Here is a 22,336-nt window from a genome sequence, read left to right on the forward strand (position 1 = left end):
CCTCCGCCCTTCTGCGTTTCTTGTAGGCAGAAAGGGATGCTGGGGGCTTCATGTCCACTTATCACCTAGCTCACAGCTGGCTCAAATGACTGACCCCTGAACATATCCCATGAATGCTTTATGCACTGAGGGTGTCGACTGGGGAGCAGGGATTGGGATCCAGATCCAGCACGGGCTCTACCTTGCTATGTGACCACAGAGAAGTATTTCTCTCTCTCTGGGCCAGTTTTCCTTTCTGTAAAATGAAGCAGTTGAGCTTGATTGTTTCCAGGAGCTCAGAGAGCTGTGACAAGGACCATCCAATCCCAAACCCACAGAATTTTGAGAAAAGCAGGAAGGTCATCCCAGTTGCTGATAGAAAGACAGTCAAGAAGACAACAGAATACAACTGGAATTTTCTTATTAGACTAGGAAATATAATTTATTTTGTAAAAATTAATTTTGTTACAATAGGAATGCTAAACATTATGTACAGGTTGAAGTTTACAGAATAAACAGCGGTGGGATCGGGCCATCCCCGCAGCCCTACATCCCCGGGACACATAACCATGTCCACGGCCCAGGCAGGGGGTCCAGCCCTTTGCCCCTAGCAGAGCTGCTCCCTGCACCCAAACTCCTGGTCACCTTCCCTCTGAAGGTGTACTGAGGGACCTGGCCCAGCTGCCTGGTTGCTGGGAAAAGGGGACCAGAGGGTCCTGGGTCTTCCAGGAGATGGAGAGACCCCCACACCCTTAGGAGGACCCCTGGTCTCTGCGAGAGAAGGCAGAGGAGAGGCACGTAGAAGATATACCGACTGACCCTGTGGACTCAGGGAGGTCACACACGCACATCCGGGTGGGGACATGTTCCTGGGGTGGGGGGGGTGGGCAACCTGATGTGCCTGCAGACAAAAGCACGCACACCCAGGGCACGCACACACGCATGCACGTGCGAGCACATCCCAGCGATGAGAGAGACACAAACACCCACTCGAGGCTCCTGCAAGCCCCTCGGGGGCCCCTGATCTGCCTCCCATGGGGAACATGGGTTATGTGCGGCAGCCGCTTAGGCCTGAATAAGAGGAGAAATCCTGATACTAGCCTAAGGTGAGCGGTGTGGGGCTGCAGCCACAGAAGCCTCAGCAGAGGACTGATGGATGGAGCCAGCAAATCCTTTCCAGGCATTTCTTATAAAGCTGGACAGTTTGAACCCTCCCAGGAGGCTCCAGCCAATTGGTTCTGTGCTCCAGGCCCTGGTACACACTTTCTGGAAATCGACTGAGAAATGGCACGTGGGTGGCTGGCCTGTCCTCATCCAGCAGGAGCTCTCATCCTGGGTGCTGGGCATGGCAGACTGCGGCCAACCTCCCGCCACTAGGGTTCCTACTAGAACCCTAGAACGACCATGTGTCAGAACCCAAAGGGAGTCAGACAGCTGCAGGTATGAAAAGGAGATGGGGCCCAGAGAGGGCAGTCCTGTGCCTGAGGCCACACAGCAGTTTACCGGCACAGCTGGAGCTTGAGTGCTGGTGTTTGGACTCCAGGCTGCCCGGGGGCCTTTTAGAGACGGATGGGAAGGGCACCGGGAAAGCCCCTGTGGCACTGGTCAGGCTGCTGTCAAGGCCATGCTGTCACACAGGCCTGCATGGCTCAGGCTAGGAGGCATCGGGGATGCGGAGCCCACAGCGGATGGGCACCCTGGGCAGGGAAGGCTCGCTGCCTTTGAGAAAACACCACACAGGCACTGAGGTCAAGAGCTGTTGCTGCCCCACCCCGAATGCACGCCTGGCCCCTTCAGCAGCCCTCATAGAAGAAATCTTCTCTCAAACCGAGCAGGCCTCTGTCTGCCCGCAGCTAACCTACCCCCCAGGGGGGTCGGTAGGTGGTGAGAACCCCCATTAGCCCCAGAGTCCATGGCAGGGAAGGGTAAGCTGGGGACACCGCCTGGGACTGGAGCTCCCAAACCTGCTTTCCTTGCAGGAGACCAGGCTTTCAAAGGCCAGGATATGCCCAGGCTGGTCCCAGCAGCTGCTCATGGACCTGCTGGGGCAAGCCCTGGGGTCAGAGCCTGCCCAGAGCTGTCGGGGGTGGGGGGGCTGGCACTGGCTTTGCCCTGGGTGCCAAGGAGGAGAGAGAGGCCTCTGTGCCAGTTGTTAAGAGCCGGGTCCCAGCCCTTGTCAGCCAGTCAAAAAGGGACCTTGTTTTGATGGCTCCTTGGAGCGTCCCAGAGCAGGCTGGCAAGGAGGTGCTGGCCCCTCCACTCTGGCAGCCCTGCCTGTTCTAAGCTCGCTTCAAGACCTCCCAGACTGCAGAGAGAGGCTGAGAACCGGGCTGAGGGAGGTGCCGGTGGGGGTCAGAGCTGGGAAAACAGCCCTCCCCAGGTCCTCCTCTGCTGCGGGGCGGGGGGAGGCGTGTAGAGCCCAGCCGGGCACCCACCTCTCGGACTGCAAGGCTGACGGCTGACACGTTCTTCAAAGGCACACCGAGGCCCAGAAGCTCAGGCTTCTGCAGTTAGAGGCCCTCTTATCCATCCCTTCTGTTTTATAGAGGAACTGAGGCTGGGGAAGACCAGTTTCTGGATTCCTGGGCATTAACAGAATGCCAATATGCTGCAGCCCACCTAGTCTACGGGCTGCTAGGTGGAGGGATGACCTGGCTGGTCCCATCCTGGGGTGAAGGAGAGAAACGTCCATAGGAGACTCTATCTCCCTCCGCCCCACTTCTTTCTCTGCTTGGGCCCCACCCCCTTCTCCAAGAGCCACCAGACTGGGACACTGGAAACACTGTCCCTGGCTCACAGCTGGCCCGGCTTGCCCACACTTTCTACCCCAAGGCCTCTTAATCCGGACTCCCCAGGAGCCCAGGGAGCCTGTGGGGCATCTGCCTGGGGAGGCGGGTGGGTGGGAGGACCCCACCCCACTCCAGACCTCAGGGCTCCTTGGCTTTATAGATTCAGCATCTGCTTACGATTTTAGAAGGAAATACGGTACCATGGCTAAAACCCCATTTGACCCTGTACAACTGGGGAAACTGAGGCCTTATAGGAGTTAGTCTAAGACGGAATCCTTAGCAGCAAGGTGTTCTCTGTTCTGTCTCTCTCTCCCCCTGATAATCTCTCTCTCACACACGCACACACATGCACACACGCTCACTCCTGGCCAGAGCCATGAGCAAGCCCACACTCATCCACACTCAAGAAAAGAGTTTTCTATTTTTTTTCTGTTGTTTTTCATTTTCTTTTTTTTTTTTTTTCTTAAAAAGGACTTATCCAAATATCTGGATAATAAATCATGTGCGTTTCCTAAGAAACTGGGTTTTTCTTTTCCCTTGTGGTTTTGGTGTTGCTCTTTTTCTTCTCGGAGCCTGACTAGTGGTCTGAAGTTTCTTTCTTCCTTTCCTTTTCCTTTTTGCTTTGGACAGGAGAAAGCAGTTCGTGTGAATTGTACTTGACTCTTCAAAGAGGAAAATGGTGTGAAAGGAGAAGGGGGCTGGGGGGGAGGGAGAAACCAGGACCGAGGGAGAAACTGAAGGACGAAACTTAGACAAACGTAACCCAGAGCTCCCGGGGCCACGGTAGGTGGTGTGGAAGGAGTGGGGAGGGCCACCTCCTGGTCCCCCGGGCTGCCTCCAGAGACCTCATGGTGGTTCCCCACAGAGATCTGATGGCAGGAGGGACAGCAAGGGGCAGAGAAGGAGCACTGGGTCCTCTGGACAATGGAGTACATGGATTTGCTAAGGCTGGTCGTGGTCTGGAGTGGGGCGAGGGGAGGAGGAGAGGGCGACTCCGGCTGTGAGCTGGGGGACAGCAGAGGCTGCACCGCCTCTCATGAGGCTGCCCGGGCCTCCCTGTGCCCGCCTCCTGCCCACCCTCCCAGCCCACGGTTTCGGGGCTGCTCAGCAGTCCCCGTCAGTGGCCATGGCCACCAGCATCTCACTCTTGCCCATCTCCTCCAAGGCACTCGCCAGGCTGTTGAGGTCCCCGTCGTCCTGCTGCAGAGCTTCCCAGAGGTCCAGGATCACACCCGTGGGGCTCGCTTTGGTGGCAAAGTAGTTCAGGTACCTGGCAGAGGGAAGGAGAAGGCCATTGGGCTCCCCAAACATCCAGCACCTCCTGGGAGCTTGGAAATGCAGAGAGCACTGGGAGGTGAGAAGACTCTGCGGTCCCACAATCCTGGGTCTGAACCTTAGCCCCTCTGCTGGGGGGCTGTGTGGCCCCTGCTCCTCTCTGAGCCTTGGTCTCCGCCTCTCTAAAATGGAAACTGTCTTGCTCGTCATCATCCATCATCCCTGTTAGTACTACAATTGAAAGACACTGGCCCCAGGAGAGACTGTCCAAACCTAGCCTTTCATTCTCTCCTCCTCCCACATCCGTTCCCTGCTTGGCCTCAGCCCCCACGCTCCCCCGAGAGCAGGAACTAAGCCTTAGACACTCTGCAAAGCCCATCCGTTTCTAGTAAGGTGTCTTGTATGTGGCATCTGCTCAACACAGGTTTATTAAAGGGTTTCTCAGTAGGTATGTAATAATAAGGACTATTGTTGCCATTATATTTATCCAGAAGAGCTTTTTAAGTTCTCCAGAAGGGTTTTGACATGCAAATATACTCTGTCACCCCACAAACGTTTCCAGAACACCTGCTCTGTCCTGGGCATGGGGGTGCAGATGGTGATCACACCTGGTGTCCTGGCTTCCCCTCATTCTCACAGGCCAGCACCCTGAACACGGCGCTCCTCAAGGAATGGGCTTCTCGGATTTCGCATACCGGAGCCTGAGCTCCTGATCGACCACGGATGGAAGGACCTGCCTGGACTGTCGGGCTGCCTGCCCCACCTGCCCCTTGGGGACAAAGGGAGGCTGGGGTGGGACGGGCCCGGCCCAACACCCACCGGTCCATGGAGAGCTTCTGTGCCAAGAGCCGCCAGTCATTGCCCCGCGAGTTGGGGGCGTCCAGGCTGTTGCATATCTTTTGGCGGATGGACAGTGGAATCTTGAAGGCATAGGGCCCCAGCTGGGTGGTGACTGTGTTGCCAGGGGCAGAGCAGAAGGCGTCCAGGGAGCTGGCAGGCGTCTGGAAAAGCAGGGGCAAGGTGAGAGGGGAAAAGCGCCCCGCCCCTCCCGCCGCCCCCCCCCCCGCCCCGCCCCTGCACAGCACTGGCATCTGTCCCTCCAACCTTCCTGCCCGGGGACTGTGAGCTCACGGAGGTTCCGGTCACTCCCCACGCTCTGGGCAGGCTCCAGCTGCCCAGTCAAAAACCTCCTCGCCTGGAAGCTTCCAAGGGCCAGGGCTGCATGCCCAACCCCCAGCCCTCGGGGCGCACCATGCTCACGCACTGGCCCAGGCTAATGCTGATGCCCTCTTGTGATTACAAAGCCACAGGGAGCCTCAGCCACGGTCTAGTCCACACAGGACCACTTTTACACGTGTGGAAATGAAGTCAGAAAGGGGAGGTGACGTGCCCAGGGTCGCATGCCAAGGTCGGGGCAGAGGGGGGCCTAGGCCCATGGACAGTGTTCTTGACACCATGCTGCAAGGAGGTTCTAGCACTGTTGTCCTGCGTGGCCTGGGTGTCGTAAACCTCAGTCTGGATTCATAGTGGGGGAGAACCGCAGGCCTGGGCCAAGTGCTGACCGGATCCAAGGTTGATGGTCTCTGTCCTCCCTAAAACCCACTCTCTGACTTAGATGTTGCTACAGGCCAGGCACAGCAAGTGGTGGCTCTGAGCAGAACCACGCAGGTCCCAGCTCAGACTTGGGAGGTGAAGGGAACACATCTTTACAGGAGACAGCACTCCCCCCCAGCTGAGGGGGGAGCATGGGGGTCTGAACGCTGTCCCCCCCGGCCCCACAGAGGGTCTGGCCTCTGGCCTCACCTCTGCCAGCGTGGCGTGCAGCTGGAAGATCTGGCCTTCCCCTTCTACCTGCCGCACACAGATCTTGCAGGTGAGCTCTGTGGAGGCCAGGCTGTGCCTCTCCAGGGTGAAGGTGCAGTGCAGGGCCTTCTGGCTGCCACTCCAGATGTGACAGAAGGGGATCTCCTGAGGGAGGGGCGGCAGGGTCAAGGACCAGAGGCGAGCCTGCCCTGCCCTCAGAGGCTGGTGATGAGGCCAGCCTCGGGGAGCGCGGGGACCTCTCAGTGGGCAGTGCAGGCCTCTCCATCCGGACAGGCAGAGGAAGAGGAGCTGGTCAAGGGCCCTTCAGCTGAGAAAGGGAGCATATGGGGGAGAAGGCACAAGTCTGGATGCGTGAGTGTGTGTGCAAGGGTGTGCATGCGTGGACGCGTGTGTGTGCGCATGTATGTCTGGGCTGGAAGCCTTGCAGACTCAATGGTGTTGTGCGGATAGGTGCAGGCACAGGGACGTGACCACTGGAGAGTCCTCTGCACGGTCTGCCAGGCATGAACACTCTTAGAGATGGTAAGGCCTCTCTGAAGATGACGCGTGTAGACATTTGTGTGGGGGAGTGTGCCATGGGGTGGGCACGGAGCGTGGGGCTGTGCCTCAGGACGACTGGGAGCGTGAAGAGTGGGGTGGGAGGGAGACAGACTGGGGGCGGGGGCAAGCCTAGAGGAAGGAGGCAGGGCCGAGGCCTGGGCAGGGGCATTGGTCTTCCCTGGGCAGCCCCTCAAATGTTCCCCCCTCCCCAGCTTCATTCCCCTCCCCCAGCCTTCACCTGGTACTTGGCCAGCAGCTTGCTTCTCCAGTGGGCATGGGGGATGTCGTGCAGAGAGAGGCGCAGGTTGTGGTAACTGTCTTTAAACAGCAGGGGTTTGGGCTCCTCCACTAGATAGCCACCCAGCGTCCGCTCCAGCTCCAGCACGTCCTGAGGGCCAGGAGGCAATGGGGAGGGGGAGCCCATCACACTTGGCCAATGGGTTCTTCTTGCTGCAAGCTGGGGGTCTGGGGACACATGCGGGCAGTGGCAGCCAGGCTGTAGGACTGAGGGCAGGCATCCATCGGAGCACGGGGCCGGGCATTTGGTAAGTGCTCAGAGAAGACACACCATGTGAATAGATGGATGAATGGCCAGATAATGGGACAGATGGATAGATGACTGGATTTACAGATGACTGGACAGATAGATAGATAGAAAAATGGATGCATAAATATAGACAGACAGATGGACGTGCAGACAGATATACAAATGGATGGGTAATAAATAGAAAGACAGATGGAAGGAACGATGAATGAATGCTTGGTGATGGCTGGAAAGACAGATGGACTGCTGAGTGAATGAGTGTACAAATAGATGGGCAGCAAGCTGGATGGATGATGGATGGATGGACGAGCGGATGGACGGACAGATGGGGACTGAAGAGATAAGGAATGCCATCAAGCCAAAATGTGGCAGCTCCCCTCCTGACCTCCACTCCATTCTCTGACCAAAGCTGGACCCTGGCCAATGCACCAGTGCCGAGGGATGCAGGCCGCAAGAGCATTTCCCAGAGCCTCCAACGCATTCTGGGCCTTCTGGAATTTCAGGCCAGCTTAGCCCAGCAGAAGACACTCACTCTCCCATGAGGCCTTTCCACCTGTGCTGCCTCAGTCCGTGACTTGGAGTTTGGGACAAGTCACATGCTACTAGGAGACAGGAACTGGAGGAGACCACAGACCATGGGTGGGGAGAGGCCTAGAGCTACAGGAGAGGGACCAGAGGCTTCACAGGGGGATGGAAGGAAGGAAGAGGTTTACATGGGGCCAAGGGGCCATGCTCTTCCGGTGTTAGGATGAGCCTGAGGTCCTAGGAACGCAGTGGAGGGCTGGGGAGGCAATGGGTGGGACTTGGAGGCGGGGGTGGGGGGTGGGGGCGGGGGCGGGCAGGGTGCTAACTCAGGTCCACCCTGCCACCATCAGGCTCTACGTGCCCAAATCTGACACCTTCACCTTTCTGCCCTCCCTGCCCAAACCACTGGCACCTGCCACAACCCCTCCCTCATGCAGGGGCACCGTCTGTCCTTTTGCATATACTCAGAACCTGGCCGTTAGCCCCCACCCCCGCCTTCCCTCCCTGCCCCTCCCCTCCCCCTCCCATCGGGCACTGGGTTCTGTCCATTCTGCTAACACAGCGGCCAACCCCCCGTCCTCGCGGCTGTCCCTGCCTGGTGTCCAGGGCCCAGTTGCAGCTTTCAGCTGGCCTCTCTGCCTCTTGTCCAGCCATTCCCCAGCATAGCACAGGGGCTTTCCAAAAGAGCGCCTGTGAACAGGGGTCCACCGCGTCTTTGCTGCCGCCCACTGGATGGATCCCAAATTCCTGCTCATGGCTCCCAAGGCTGCTGGGAGCTGAGCCCTGCCCACCTCCCCAGCCCCATCTCTCTCCCTCTGTCACATACACACAGCCCCTGCAGGCTTCGTTCCCTGCAGGAACGACACACCCACCTCTGCGTTAGCGGCTCTGCCTACCGGAAGGCCCTTCGGCCTCCTCGGCCTGGCACCCCTACTTGGCTTTCGGAGCTAGGTCTAAGGCTAACTGTGCTGTGAAGCCTTCTCAGGCCCTCCCCCTCCCAGTCGGGTGCTCCTCACCCTCCGTCACGGAGCCCCCTATCTGTCTGCCCCTCCTCTAGTCTGGAGCTTGGTGAGGGCAGAACTGTGCCTGATTCCTCTCTGTATCTTGGGGGTCTGATGCCATTTCAGTGTTGGAGCAATGAATGACCGATTCATGAGGCTGATGGTGGAAGAGGGGTACCACAATTCTGGGGTGGGGGACACGGGAAGGCGCGGCAGCTGGTGCGCCGGGGGCGCTGCACGGAACCGACGGCGCGGCCTTACCTTCAGGGCCGCGGGCGTGTCCTCCAGGCAGTAGACCCTGAGGCTGTACTCCAGGGAGGTGCAGAGGGCGGGGACGAAGATGGCCAGCTGGAGCCGCTTGACAGCCGAGCGGGAGTAGGACTCACCCGTGAACACGTAGGTGCCCAGCTGGTCCAACAGGATGTGGCAGGACCTGGCCTCCAGCTGACAGTAGCAGGGGGTGTTCAGGGTCTCCTCGTCCAGAGTCACCACCTCCTGCAGGGTGAAGCACACAGGTCACGGCCGTGGAGAGGTCCACCCAGGCGGGGCCAAGAGAAAAGGGGCTTTCTCTCAGCTTTGGAGGCTTCCCAGAGCAGGTTCAGATAGCGGGCCCGGCCTCCCAGCCTCGGCTCCTCACCTCCCAGTGGCCCTGGTGGGCCTGGGTCTTGAGCTGGAAGATCCAGTCACCATTGCTGACTTCAGCACAGTGGGGTACCGTGAGGATGACGGGGCGGCACAGCAGGAGGCCCGTGGGCCCACAGGTCACCGAGGGGCTCAGTACTGTCTGGGTCCCTTCTGAAAGTGGGCTGGGGAGATGACAGAGGGCACGGGGCAGACAGTGAGGGGAGGCTGGAAGCTCAGCAAGGGCTGGGACTGGTGTGGGGCTCCCGCCTCTGCCCTGGCTCCTGGGTGGCCCAAGGCAGGTCTCCACCCCCCTCCCCCGGGGCTCCCAGAGGTTAGGGGTTAAGGAGAGGCAGAAGGATGGCACAGGCCTTAAGATTGTTCTCAGATTTCTGCTGTTCACGGCCAAGTTCTCACAGCCGTATTTTTGTTCGCGTTTTCAAGGGTTCTGCGCTCTTGGGATGTTTTGGACAAGCGTTGCTAAACTGCCCTCTAGAAAGCTGCTACCAGTCTGGGCTCCCGGCAGCGTGTCATGGGGGGCCGAGTCCCCACGTTTTTGTCAATATGAAGGTTTTATCATATGAAAAAAAAATCTGTAAATTCAAGAAGTAAAAAACTCCTAATATCCCATGGCTGTTTGAATTACTATTTCTTTGACTACAAATTAGGCTGAATATTTTTTCAGAATCTACTGGCCTCTGTGTGTGTGGGTGTGTGTGTGCATCAGAGAGAGTATGCGTGAATCATTTCATATCCTCTGACCACTTCTGTAGTGAAATGTTCAAAGCCTCTTTACATAGTAAGGATATTAACCTTTTGTCATAAGGTAGCTACTTTGTCAATTGCCTTTCAGTTTCGTGATTAGTCTAGCAGGTTTTGTATGTAATAAGATCTGTCAGTGTCTTCCTTGGAGGACTACCTCTGGCCTTAGGATCAGGCGCAGAGTGGGGGATGATGATATCTGAACCCAGGGTGGACAGGTAGCAGGGAGAGGAAGAGGAGGGGGGCAGCCCAGGCCGGAACTGAGGTCTCTCTACTCACAGGGTGTTCTCTGCCTTGTTGATAAGGAGGTACATCTCATAGAACTTGCCCTGGGGGATGGCTCCATTGGGCACCAGCAGGCTGACCCCTAGGGGGAGAGGGAGGTCAGCAGGGAGGGGCTGGAGGGAGTCTAAGAGCTTAGAACAGGGGTGGGGGGGGTGGCTCCTAGCTTAGGTCCGGGGTGGGGGAATACATCTCCCAAAATCCAGGTGGTCAACAACAAGGGGTGGAGAGAGAAACTCTGGGGATTCGGTACAAGGACAGACCAGGTCACTGACAGTGGTGAGTTTGGCGGGTAACACAGGGGTCCCTGGCATTGTGAAAGGCATAAAGATGGCAGAGACTCCAAGTCAGAAGGCCCCAATGCCAGCTCCAGCCCCAGATCCGTTTGAAACTGGGAAACTACCAGTTTCCTTTGCAGCCTGAGATGGGCAGCCCTGCCTTCCCAGTGGTGCTCTGTAGGTCTGTTGAATTACGAAGAGGTATTCTCTCCCACTTAGCAGATGAGGTTTACAGAGTGGCTCGTCGAAGGTTCCCCTGCCTTAGTGGGGCAGAGAAAGGCCTGGACCCCAAGTCTTCTACTTTATTGTCCTTCTTCCCCCTGGACCTCATGTTTCCCATCTGAGAAAAGGGATCAGGGACGTCCTAGCTTCTATCGGTGGAGGGGGTGCTGGGGATGCCTAGAGGGGACATGCTGAGGCCGGGCTGAGAGGCAAGCAGAGCAGGAGCCCACCTGTGCCCGGGATGCTGAGCCTCCCACCCAGGCAGCCGAAAGTGCCGCTGACGCTGCTCCCCGGGTCACGGGGCAGGCCCAGGAGCTGCTGGGGGCCGAGGCTAGCACTGCGCAGGTGCAGGAAGTGGGCATCCCGGGTGAGATCGCCGGAGTATGTGCCGGACGGCAGGACCCCCAGCAGGTCGGCCCCATCGGGCAGGCCTGGCCCCGAGCCGCTGGTGCTGGAGTTGTAGACCTTGATCTTGAGACTGGGCAGGGGGTCCAGCAGGGGTGAGTTGGTCATGGGGATCTTGTCGGCTGAGTCCTGCAGGGCATACACGGGCCCGCGGTAGATGCCAGCACTGGCCGTGAGGTCCGGGGGCGCCGACGGGTGCAGGAGCTGGGGATTATCTGCAGGGGTCGGGGCTGCCGTCAGACCCAGCTGTGCCTCACTGGCCGGCTCCTATCCTCTGCTCCTGCCGGGGGCCCTTCTCTTGCCAAATCCCACCCAGTGTTCAGCTGCCAAAGGCTCAACTGTCATCTGCTGCAGGAAGCTTTGGGGACTCACCACCTGGGCTGCTGCTCTTCCCTGTGTCTCTCTGATCTACACTCATCCAGTTATCTGTAGAGCAAAGTCTAGGAAAACCCCGGGAGGGATCAAGAGCCCCCGCTGCGGTCTGGCTGGTCTGGCCGGCTGCCCTGCCCCTCTGGGTGCCCCAGCCTGCATCTGCCCCCCCGTTCCCAGTATCCCCAGGTGCTTACTGGGCCTCGCAGTCTTGAAGTTGACAGGGTGGAAGCCGCCAGTGAGGGCGGCGGACGAGTCGGTGATGTCAGTGTCGAAGTCCCGGCAGTTCCGGCGGTATACCACCACGCCCACCACCATGAGGACGCCCACGACCACGAAGGCGGACACCACGAGGCCTGCGTACAGCGCCACGTCCCCCGAGGCCTCCAGCACTGCGGGCCCAGGAGAGCTGCGTGAGACCCAGGTCCCGGGACAGACCTGCGCTGTGCTAGGTCCTAGTCTCGGCCCCCCCACGACTGGCCGGGACCTCAAGCAAGCCTGAACCACTCTGCACATCGGTCTCTGCAAGTAAAATGGCCTCAAGTCCCCTGCCCTGCTTTCCTCCCAGTGCTGAAAGACAGGCAAAATGACTCGTGGTCTGTCCCAACAGTGAACTCATGGCTCATTGCTGACAAAGAGACAAGGGCTGTGGCTCAGTCTGTCCTGTCCTGGCCAGGAGGTTAACTGAGGGCCCCACTGCAGCCTGCGGCATATCCTCAGGCCGGAGGTCCCGGCTCCCAGAACTCTCTGCAGCGGCCGTCCTGAGCTCAACTTCCATCCTCTGCTGGGGGTGGGGGTGGGGATGGAGGCAGAGAAGGAGCATGAGGAGGGAATGAGATGCAAGGCGATGTGGTGGAGAGGAGGAGAGCAGGTGGAGGGGAAGGAAGGGGCTCAGGGAGGCCACCCACAGCTCACTTCCCTCCCCCAGGCAGGCCACTACCCAGCTGCAAATACCCCTGTACGGGCCAGGCAGGAAGGTGTCAGGGTTAAGAGGGAGGGTCTACACGGCAGTGCCATCCAACTGAGCTTTCCACAGCGACGCACGTTCTATGTCTGTGTTGTCCCAAGTGACAGCCACGAAAATGTGGCCGGTGTGACTGAGGAACTAGATCTTTAACAATGTATTTAATTTTAACTAAGTTAACAGAAGTTGAGAGAGCCACCCGTGGCCAGTGGCTACCACACGGGACAGCACACAGGCTGAGCCCAGATACCTGCTCTTCCTTCTTGTTTGTTTTGGGAGCTCCAGGAAGCACAAGTCCCGTCTCCCCTCCTGGGGGGTGGGGAGGCCTCAGAAAAGTAGGCCTGCTTTCCCTGCCTGGACCCTTCCAAGCCCCACTTCCCTGGTGCAGACTGAGCCTTCGGCAGGCAGGGCGTGGCTCAGTTCTGGTGTCTGCCTGCTTCCGCCGCCTTCTGGCCCCATCTCTCCTCAGTCGCCCTCATTTTTGGGCTCCCGGAGGTTCCTGGCCCCCGGGAGAGCCGCCAGAGGAGGCCCTCAAGGGCTTGGCTCTGCCTCCTGATGTTCTCCCTGGCCACGGGGGGACACCGGCCCAGCCCCCCCTCTGAGCTGGGCCCAGGGCCTCACTGCTGATTTTATGATTCTGGAATTATTTGGAAGTTACGGTTTAATTACCACAGGCCAATCTGCCTGAGCAGCTTTACTGCTCTGGGGCTGCCACAGCACAGCCTGGGGAGGAAGCTGACCAGCCCCTTGGGGCTGACGCTGGGCAGCGGGTTTCCTGGAGAACCTAGTCCCGCTGTTGGGGGTACAGTGAGGGGCTCCGGGTTGACAGTGTGGGCCTGGGTGCTGGCCCTGTCACAGAGAGGAAAGCTGAGGGTGCAAGGCTAAGAGCACCAGCTTTGGCCACGTAACTAGTTAGATTCAAATCCTGGCTGGATCCCCGGTCAGCCCCTTCCTCTCTCTGAGCCCCATCTTCTTCCGTCATGGGAGGCTCGGGACGGTGTCCTTTCTGTCAGCTGCTGGTCTGCCTGTCTGCACGCGATGGAGGTCGTGACGCGTGCCGCACCGGGGGCCGGGGGACCCCATGGAGGGTGGGTGAGGGGGCACCTTCGAGTCTCCCTGTCCCCCACCCTGCCCTGCACCCCACACCCTGGAAAAGCCAGTCAAGGAGAGCCAGGGATCCCCCAGAGGAAAGAGGACAACCATGAAATGGGACTTACGGTGGCTTTTGGGGTCACTTAGAGTTTTCTTATCTGTCGAGGGAAATAAAGGGAAAGACAATGACACAGGTGGCAGAGAACGGGTGGTGAGGTGACAGGAAACGCGCAGATGAGATGATGCATGTGGCGAGTGGGCAGAGGCCCCCAGGGGCTGCTCCACCGCAGCCCGCACCGGATGCCTGAGGCAGGCTGGGGGGGCCCCACTCATCCGGCTCGAGCCCCCACCCCCAGGGGGCCCCGCTGTCCCAAGGACTCACTCTGCACGCACAGCCCGTCCGTGCAGTTCTTGGAGTCGAGCAGGGTCCCGCTGCAGTCTCGGCCTCCGTTCTGGGGCGGGGGCGCCATGCACTCTCGGCTGCGCCAGTGGGCACACTCAGTGCTGCAGGCCGACCACTTGCTCCACTCCGTCCATGCTCCGTCGACTGTGGGAGCACGGCACACAGCACGTGGGACACAGTGCGGTTCCGCACACATGTCCCCGCGCGCTACGGCAGGAGAGGGAGCCAGACGCAAGCACAGCCACCCCCAGCCACGGGGCCCTGTGCCAGTGCGGCCGGGGGCGCTGGGTGGGCGGGCAGAACACACACACACACACGGTCCCTCACACAGACGCAGCCCAGGGCACTCACAGGGACTCAAACCCAAGGCAAACACACAAGAACATAAGAGCCGGGACAAAACCAGGCATGCAAGGGACCCACGGAAGGGGACGCGCAGGGTGAGGCGAAGATGAGAGGAGAAGAGAGGACCTTTGCAGGATTAGGGGTGGCGGGCAAGACGTGTCTAGGTCAAGGGCAGGAGCACAGGCTCCTACTGACCCCAGGCAGTGCTGGGACCCTGGCCCTGGGGGCTGACACCGAGAACCCGCAGCCTGGGGGCAGGAGAGCCCAGCCCTCCGATGGCAGCTCTGTGCCTGTGTCTGTCTCTCTAGCAGCCGGGCACAGAATGAGAGGCCAGAGGCCGCGGCATCCCATCCGGCCTGCTCCGCCAGCTGCGGGCCCCAGGACAAGCCCCTTCTGCCCCCCACAATGGGGAGAGAACGGCCATCCTGAGCGTGGCAGCCGACACAGCACAGAAAGTGGGGCTGGGAACTGGGCTGGGAACGGGGGTGGGCAGGCTGCCGGCTGGCCTGCGGCCTTACCTGGGCACACGGTGGTGCAGGCGGTCTTTTGGAAGGCCTGGCCCTCACAGAAGGCGCCTCCATTGAGCGGGGCCGGGTTGGTGCAGGTCCGCGTGCGCTTCTGCCAGCCACGGCCGCAGCGGTTGGAGCAGGGCGACCACTCTGCCCAGCTGGACCAGCCACCGTTCACTGCGAGGGCAGCGGGTGTCACCTGCCGGGCCTGGCCCTGCGACCTGTGGGCCCCCTACCCCATCTCCAGCCCCCACGAGGCCCTTCTGCTGAGGCCTGGCCTTTCCTAACTGGACCCCTCCTGCCGTAGCACCGGGGACAGATCTGGGCTACAGCCATCAGCACCAGAGGGGACCAGGGAGGTCACGGTCTATCCCCAGCCTCATTGTACAATGACAAACGATGGTCCAGAGAGCGCGGACGCTTACCCAAGGTCACCCGGTAACGGAGCCCGAAATAGGGTTCTTTCTACCACACTCGAGGCATCTCAGCTATGGCTCTGCCCCTCCTGCCCAAGGGAACAGCAAGGAAGAGACTGCAGGCCGAGGGGGCCGCTCCTCACTCTGCTGGGACGCCAGGCTCGGGCATGAGGATACCGACTGGGCCCCGTTCCAACCCCAAACCCAGGAGGGCCCGACTTGACTGCTAGCTTGGCTGTGTGATCTCAGTGAGGGCACCTCCCCTCTCTGGGCCTCAGCCGCCCAGCTGCCCACCGGGGCCCTGCTGGCCTCCTGGGCAGGACGCGGTGAGTGGGCAGACGGCCCGGCTGCCCCCGGGTGGGCCGTACCGTAGACGGTGATGGTGGCGGAAGTGCTGCGGCGCTTGGCTACAATGTTCTTGGCCACACAGGTGTAGTTGGCCGTGTCCGACAGGCGGGCCTGGCGGATGATGAGGTTGTGGTCGATGGTGAGCAGGAAGTTGGTGTCCTGGGTGGGGTCGATGATGTCCTCATTCTTCAGCCACTCCACCTGCAGGAGTGCGGTTGCGGGGGCATGAGGGCCCGCTGCCTACTCACCTGCATCCCGGGGAGTGGGCCCTCTGTGGAGGGGAAGGGAGGGCGGCCAAAACCAGGACAGCAGTTCTCTGCAGGGCCGCCCACGGTGGGGACACGGTGAGGCAGGCCCTCCACGGGCCAGGCCCTGTGCTGGGCGGTACAGAACCCAGTGCTTGGGACAACCACCCAGCAGCTGGACGGCCTCAATTTCATCGAACGGAGGGCGGCATTTATTAGCATCTACCCCACAGAGATGTTACAAGGACCAAACACGTTAGTGTGGAAAGTGTGAAGAATAGTACTCAGCTCCCCAGACGTGCAAAGTAAGCATTAGCTAGTAGTGCATGCCTTCACCGTTAAGGCAAAGGCCACGCGGGGTGCATCATGTTTAGGCCCACGCATTACGGAGACCCTCTGGTGTCCATAAAGCTGGCTCTTTGGCTTCTGGGTGGGGAAGGAGGATTCGGCCACAGGCTTAGTCTTACAGGAGACTGAGCCTGGGGCCTGCCCAAGTAGCCCTTGGGGATCTTGCCCCAGCTCTGCCCCATCCCTCGGGGTTATGCCTGTGGAGGGCCTGGCTGGGGTCCACACATTCTGAGTTCTGCAGAGGTGGTAGTTCCCTTCTCTGTCTCAAGCCTTGATATTCCCATCTATGAAATGGGGAGAGCTCTGGGAGGCTGAGGCACCGTGGCTGGTAGTAAATACCAAGCCTGGCTGGTCTCTGCCATGCCTAGTATTCCCCTTGTCCCCCCTCACCTCAGCCACAGGCACCCCCTCCGGTGGGCGGCACTGCAGGAGAACCTCCTGGTCCAGGGGCACTTCCTTGCCCAGAGGCTCCTGATCGAAGTTCTTGCGCAGGTCTGGGAGAAGGAAGAGGGGTCACCAGGCACAATGAGGTGGAACCGAAGCCTGAAGCGCCCCACTCTAGCCACTAGGTGGGAGTGCACACCAAGGGAACGGGCTCGACCTGGGGCCTTTCCTTGTCACCAAAGTGGGGCCTCACCGGGTGGAGCTGGGGGAACAGGTTTCCCTCCCTGACTGTGGGATACTAAGCACAGAACAACCCAGGATGGTGTGGAAGCAGGCAGCTCCCTTTACAGAAGTAGGTGAAAGGGGCCGTTAGAAATCCTGAGGCCAGAGGTGGCCCCGTTCTGGGTCTAGGAGGCTTCTTCTGAGCGGGCACCCACGGGCCCTAACGTCCCTGCGGTGGGCATCTTCAGCCAGGGATGCCCCCACAGAGGAGGAACTTCCTTTCTGGGGGGGGCACGGGCAAGGGGAAGGGGAAGGGGCCCCGGGGGAATGGGGTGGCGGTGGGGGTTGGGACGGCGTACATGCGATGCGGACGTAGGCCCGGCGACTCTTGGTGGTGCCGGCGGAGCTCCAGGCCACGCACTGGCACCAGTAATCCTCCAGCCCGAACAGCTCCTCCACCTGCTGCCGGGACACCTCGATCTGGACCTCCCGTACCCGCAGGCCTGAGAGGGGGAGATGGATGTCAGCAGGGGGCGGGTCTGAGGATGGGAAGCAGGGGCCATGGCACCGGGACATCTGTCTCTCTTCTGCCAAGTGCCTCCCGTTCCCATGTATTTCCCTGGCCCGAGCCGCCACTGCCACTCCCCCGAAGACTGCCCCGGCTAGCGCAAGCCCTCTGCCCCCGTGCCAGCCATGTCCTGCCCTAAAGCCGGGGAGTGCTCTGCAAAATGCACAAATGCCACGTCACTCCCCTGGTTGTGCCTCCGGTCCTCACAACACAAAGACCTCAATCCTCCACATGGCTGCCAGGCCCTACACCGTCTATCCGCCACAGCCTCCCTGGGCATCTTCCCCGCAGCCACAGGGCCTTTGCACATCCAGTTCCCTGCCTGGAACTCTCTTCTGTCCCCCCTGCGGCCAATGGACTCCCAGTCACCATCAGCTTTGGGCTGGGCCTCACTTCTAGAGGGAAGGCCCCTCTAACCCTGGCCCACCCCCAAGTATCACACTGAGCACGACTGGGCTGTGCAGTTCTCTTTCCCTGCCCAGCCTGGTTTCCCCACAGCACTGACCACTCTCTGGAACTGTATCATGTATTGATGTGGTCATGTATGAATTACATATTTCCTGCAAGAGAATAAAGCAGGGCTTTGCCCTGTTTACTGCTGGGGCCCAGGACCTGGCACAGAAAAGGTATTCCACAAATATGTGAAGACAGCATGTGGCCTCTCTCTGGGTAGGACCTGAAGCTGATGGGAGGCCCCTCTTCCTGGGAACCCTCCAATCTCTCAACAGCTCCCTACTAGGGCCTGGAGGCCTCTCTGGATAACTGGGTCCACCAGCCTGCCCAGGAAGGATCAGTCACTCTTCTGCCAACCCTCGACAAAGCCCCTTATGCTCAGAAAAGGAACGAACCCTTCTGGGTTAGGATGACCATCCAAAGCTCTTCCCCAAAGCTTGTGGGAGGACAGCAAGGCCTCCTCCTCCAGGAAGCCCTTCCTGACTACCCCCATTTTCAGAATCCCTAAAGCTGCTCCTCCCTGCCATGTGTACCAGCTCATCCTCTCATGCTTACACATGGGTTCTGACAAGCCCCTCAAGGGCAGGATTGCCAACACTCCGTGCTACTGTGGCATGGTGGTCAAGTGTAGGGTTGGATGGCTGGACAGGTCTGAATCCTGGCCCCAACCTGACTCCCCAGCTGTGTGACCTTCACTCAGTTACTCAGCCTCTCTGAGCCTCAGTTCCCTCATCATGGTAAGACACTCAGCATGACAATCACTTTGCCATAGCACCCAGCCAAGGCTGAATACAAATCTACTCTGGAAGGTCATGTGGATCTCATGCAGCCCCTTCCTTCTACATGTGAAGAAACGGAGGCTCAGAGAGGGTCAGTGGCAGGCCCGACATCCCACCCTTAAGGCGCCGGCAGAGCTGAGATCAGCTACCTGAGTCTTGGCCTGGTTAGAGCTCTACTCTCCCAGTGAAGTGCATTGCCTTCGCTCTCCTGGATCATGGGGTAGGATGGCCTTTGCACTGGGAGCCCAGACAGTGAGGAAAACCCCAGGGATCTAAGTGGGAGGGGGCTGGGGGTCTGCCATCGGGGAGCATCGGGAGGGAAGAGGCTGCTCCTGGGGGACTGGCTGGGCCTGCTCACAGTGGCTGCCCGGAGTCCTGGCTCGACCAGCGAAGCGGCGTTGCCCAGGCCAGCACAGCCGGGTGCCCCGCCCCTCATTCACCGGGCTGTGAAACTGGAAGGGGGGGTCCCTCTCAAGGGGGTCATCCATCCAGAAGCCCCCAACAGCTGGACAGACAAACCATCACCCAGTGGGGCTCAACACCTTGGTGATGGTCACCAGCAGACAGAGAGGGGACAAGGAACTTCAGTCGCCCAGACCTGGGCCCAGCACCAGGTGTGCCCCCCTCCGGCACGGCGGCCACCTGGCAGGTGGTGCCTGGGCCGGGACACCCAGGCTTGGGCTGCTTGCCCCAACCCGGCATGAGCTGGTGGCTGGGGGGCTTGTCTCGGCTCTTCTGGCCCCCAGCTGTCATCCTCTGTTCTTCCAGGGCCTCCAGGAGTGCCAGGGTGGGGAGCAGGAGGCTGAGGAGGAACCAGCCACACGGCCGCCAAGGAAGCGCCCACAGGACAACGGTCTATTCTTTGTCGCTAATGGGGACCAGAGTGCCCCAATTTTGGGGCCTGGCAGGGCTCGCGTGCCTGGTAGCAGGGGAGAAGGAGCCATGCTGTTACTATTACTTGTAATTGCAGGGTTTGTGAGAGGCCCCAGCAGGGTACACCATCCCTTTGCTCGGTCTAGACCCCCACCACTGACCTCCGATCAGGGCCAGAGGGGCTCAGGGGGACAGAGAAATAAGGACAGGTTTCGAGAGGAAAGAGGCCAAGAAAAAGCCAGAAAGAGGATAGAAGAAATGGGGTTTACTGAGTGCCTGCTGGCTCCTGACACTATGCTCAACACTGCAGGCCCCACCGTGTTCCACCCCCATGGGGACCTTCTGTTAACATCCCAGTTTACAAGGAGAGGAAGTGGGGCTCAGAGAGGGTGACGGACTTCCCAGAGTCACACAACCAGAGACTGGGAGCAGCTGGGGTAGGTTTCTTTTTTCTCTCTTTTAAAAATCGCTTATTTTATTTTTTAGATTTTGGGGGAGCATAAGACTCCAAATCTATTTTCTAAAATTCTTTCAAAACGTTGGTAAAATATATATATAATCTAAAACTTACCATTTTAGCATATACAGCTGAATGGCATTAAGTACATTCTGGGGTATGGTTTTAAGTCTGGGTGGTTCTGAAATCTGCGAGCTTTTCACAGAAAAACGAAGTTGGAAGGAGGGAGAAAGGAGAGAGAGTGAGAGAGAGCAAGTTGTGGGGGAGACAGAGACAGACATAAGGGAAGACAGACACAGAGAGACAGGGGTGAGAACGGAGAGGCCGGAGAGACAGAAGGAAACAAGAGAAGGCTGAAAAAGAAGGGAGAGAAGGATGAGGGAAGAGCTGGTAGCAGCAAGACCAAAGCAGAGGCGGGCTGTGGGGCGAGGGGTCCCGGGAACCCGGGCCTGGCTGGGCTGCCTGACACTGGCCACCTGCAGGTCACCAGCAGCAGCATGGCCCCGCTCCCTGGCCTGAGCCCTGGAAAGGACCCCCTGAGGGGCCTGGGGACACAGAAGCCCACACCTGGCCTCGGGGGCACTGCTGGGGGTGCCCAGGACCCCACGTGCATCTTCCTCTCAGGATCTGGGCTATGTCCTAGCACCATCTCTATGGTTATTTACTTGCTAGTATCAACCTCGTCTTTTAACCGAAAACAGCTGATCTCTATGGAGGAGATGCATCCTTCTCATGAACGGGAACAGAATCGCTCCCCACAAACCCAGAGGCCCTCTGACGCTAACGATGATCTAGGATTCTGGGTACGTGCTGGGGGCCAGGGCTGCAGACAGGGCAGCTCCTCTTCATTATGCAAGGGGCATGGCAGGTGCTGGGGTGTGCGTGTGTGCCTGTAAGAACTCTAGCACCCGCCCCCCCCATTGCTCCCTGACGTAAGCTGGAGGTGGAGAGAAAAGGATTCGGTGCTCTTTCATTTGGTAACCCAATCAGACAGGGACATGTGGTCAACCGTTGGGGAGATACGGATCCAGGATGAACCCCAGAGGGGAAACCGAGGCCCAGGGGGAGCCATGGCTGTGTGAAGTCTCACACGGAGCCCAGGGTGGAGCCAGGCCCAGGACCCAGCGTCCCTGGCACCCCTGGGCCCTGGTGTCTTGGGGGTGACCGGACGAGTGGGGCAGGCTCACCCGTGGCCTCATCCAGGCCCTCCTGCGTGACGTGGTCATTCTGGCTGACCCACTCGCCGTTGCACTTGAAGTAGATCTGTGTGGCGGGGAAGGCACGGCAGCGCAGCTCCACCGGCTTGTTCTTCACGATGTAGGCGTCCTGGGGCTCCTGCAGGAAGTGGGGCAGGGGCTCAGCCGGCGCCGACGGGAAGGAGTCGGGGAGCACCTCGCTGCCAGAGTCCGTGCCTGTGGAGGGAGGGTGGGCTCCGTGAGGCTGCAGGCTAAGAGGAGGGGATGGGCAGCCTGGAGACCAGCCGGGATGCCCTCTGTGACCCCGGCAAGGTCTGGCACTCCTGGGGGCCTCAGTTTCCCCATCCCACCCAGCTCTTAAGAGGTTGTGCTTTGGAGCCAGTCCTGGCTCTCTGATACTGGGCTAGAAGATTCTACTTCTTTACAGATCGAGATGTCGGGGTGGCCTGGAGAGCTGAAGTGATCCATCTGGACGAGGATACCCCTCTAGCCCTCCCCAGTGTCCCCTGCACTGGACCTACTGAGCCTCCCTCCAGTTGCCCACGGTGATGCTCCAGGACGTGAAGGGCTGGAATGGGGCTGAGGCCAGAGCACAAAGCAGGCTAGCTCTGCCCTGAAGTCACAGCTGCCCTTTGCAGCCCCGGCCAGCCAGGCTGGTGCAAGTGGAGAGACAAACCAGGACCCACAGAGGCATGAGGTGGGGTGAGGTGGGGCGGGTGGCTGCACCGGGCCTGGATTCCTTGGAGCTTGGCACCCCCACAGGGCCTCCTCCTCCAGAATGCCCAAGGCAGGCAGCAGCATGGACGGGGAGACCACCTCCCCAGCAGCCTTTACACAGAGCCTCCCCTCCTCTGGGCCGTGTCTCTGCCCCACTCCTTAGCCTTTCCCACCTCAGCCAAACCCACACCCTCCACCCTAACCACAGACAAGAAAACTGCAGAGCCTGGGAACGCAGATAGGCTGTGCCTGCAACAACGTCCTCCCCAACAAGGGGCCAAATGGGAACACTGGCCCACCCGCCTCCCTGGAAACAACAGTGCCTCATGAGGTGAGGCAAACAGGAAGGGAGAGAGGCTGGCCAGCAGCAGCGCTGGGAGGGAGGGAAACCAGGCCAGGCCAGCCCATTGGTTCACCATCCACTTAGGAAAATTGACTTTCCAACACCAAGCGCCAAACAATCAGGTGGCTGGGACAAGCAGTGGGGGGCCAAGCTCCAGAGGGAACAATGAATTAAACTGCAGGAGTGTGCATCCGCCCAGCCCCTCATAGCCGGCCACGGCCTGCTACTGTTGCACAACCCAGTCCCTCAAGTGGGGGG

The 22,336-nt window shown here is 59.6% G+C and overlaps 1 protein-coding gene across 2 annotated transcripts in view; it reads right to left on the reverse strand.

Annotated features, from left to right (window-relative positions):
* Nucleotides 1-394: 394 nt before the first annotated feature.
* The window catches only part of UNC5B (unc-5 netrin receptor B), a 79,664-nt gene continuing 57,722 nt past the window's right edge, over nucleotides 395-22,336 (reverse strand). Inside the window, exons 2-17 of one of the 2 annotated variants that reach the window (XM_006741118.2) lie at nucleotides 21,010-21,234; nucleotides 17,052-17,195; nucleotides 16,477-16,580; nucleotides 15,514-15,694; nucleotides 14,739-14,906; nucleotides 13,855-14,019; nucleotides 13,598-13,630; nucleotides 11,614-11,808; nucleotides 10,873-11,262; nucleotides 10,140-10,227; nucleotides 9,115-9,283; nucleotides 8,739-8,972; nucleotides 6,646-6,795; nucleotides 5,847-6,011; nucleotides 4,863-5,044; nucleotides 395-4,038 (exon numbers count right to left, since the gene is read on the reverse strand). In XM_006741118.2, coding sequence (XP_006741181.1) covers nucleotides 3,873-4,038; nucleotides 4,863-5,044; nucleotides 5,847-6,011; nucleotides 6,646-6,795; nucleotides 8,739-8,972; nucleotides 9,115-9,283; nucleotides 10,140-10,227; nucleotides 10,873-11,262; nucleotides 11,614-11,808; nucleotides 13,598-13,630; nucleotides 13,855-14,019; nucleotides 14,739-14,906; nucleotides 15,514-15,694; nucleotides 16,477-16,580; nucleotides 17,052-17,195; nucleotides 21,010-21,234 — 2,759 coding nt within the window. In that variant the 3' untranslated portion in view covers nucleotides 395-3,872. The remainder of the gene's footprint in view (nucleotides 4,039-4,862; nucleotides 5,045-5,846; nucleotides 6,012-6,645; nucleotides 6,796-8,738; nucleotides 8,973-9,114; nucleotides 9,284-10,139; nucleotides 10,228-10,872; nucleotides 11,263-11,613; nucleotides 11,809-13,597; nucleotides 13,631-13,854; nucleotides 14,020-14,738; nucleotides 14,907-15,513; nucleotides 15,695-16,476; nucleotides 16,581-17,051; nucleotides 17,196-21,009; nucleotides 21,235-22,336) is intronic. The other variant, XM_081824096.1, reaches the window with a different exon arrangement.

This window comes from Leptonychotes weddellii, chromosome 6, assembly GCF_054177405.1.
Source record: "Leptonychotes weddellii isolate Sample4059 chromosome 6, ASM5417740v2, whole genome shotgun sequence".
Classification (NCBI taxonomy): Eukaryota; Metazoa; Chordata; class Mammalia; order Carnivora; family Phocidae; genus Leptonychotes; species Leptonychotes weddellii.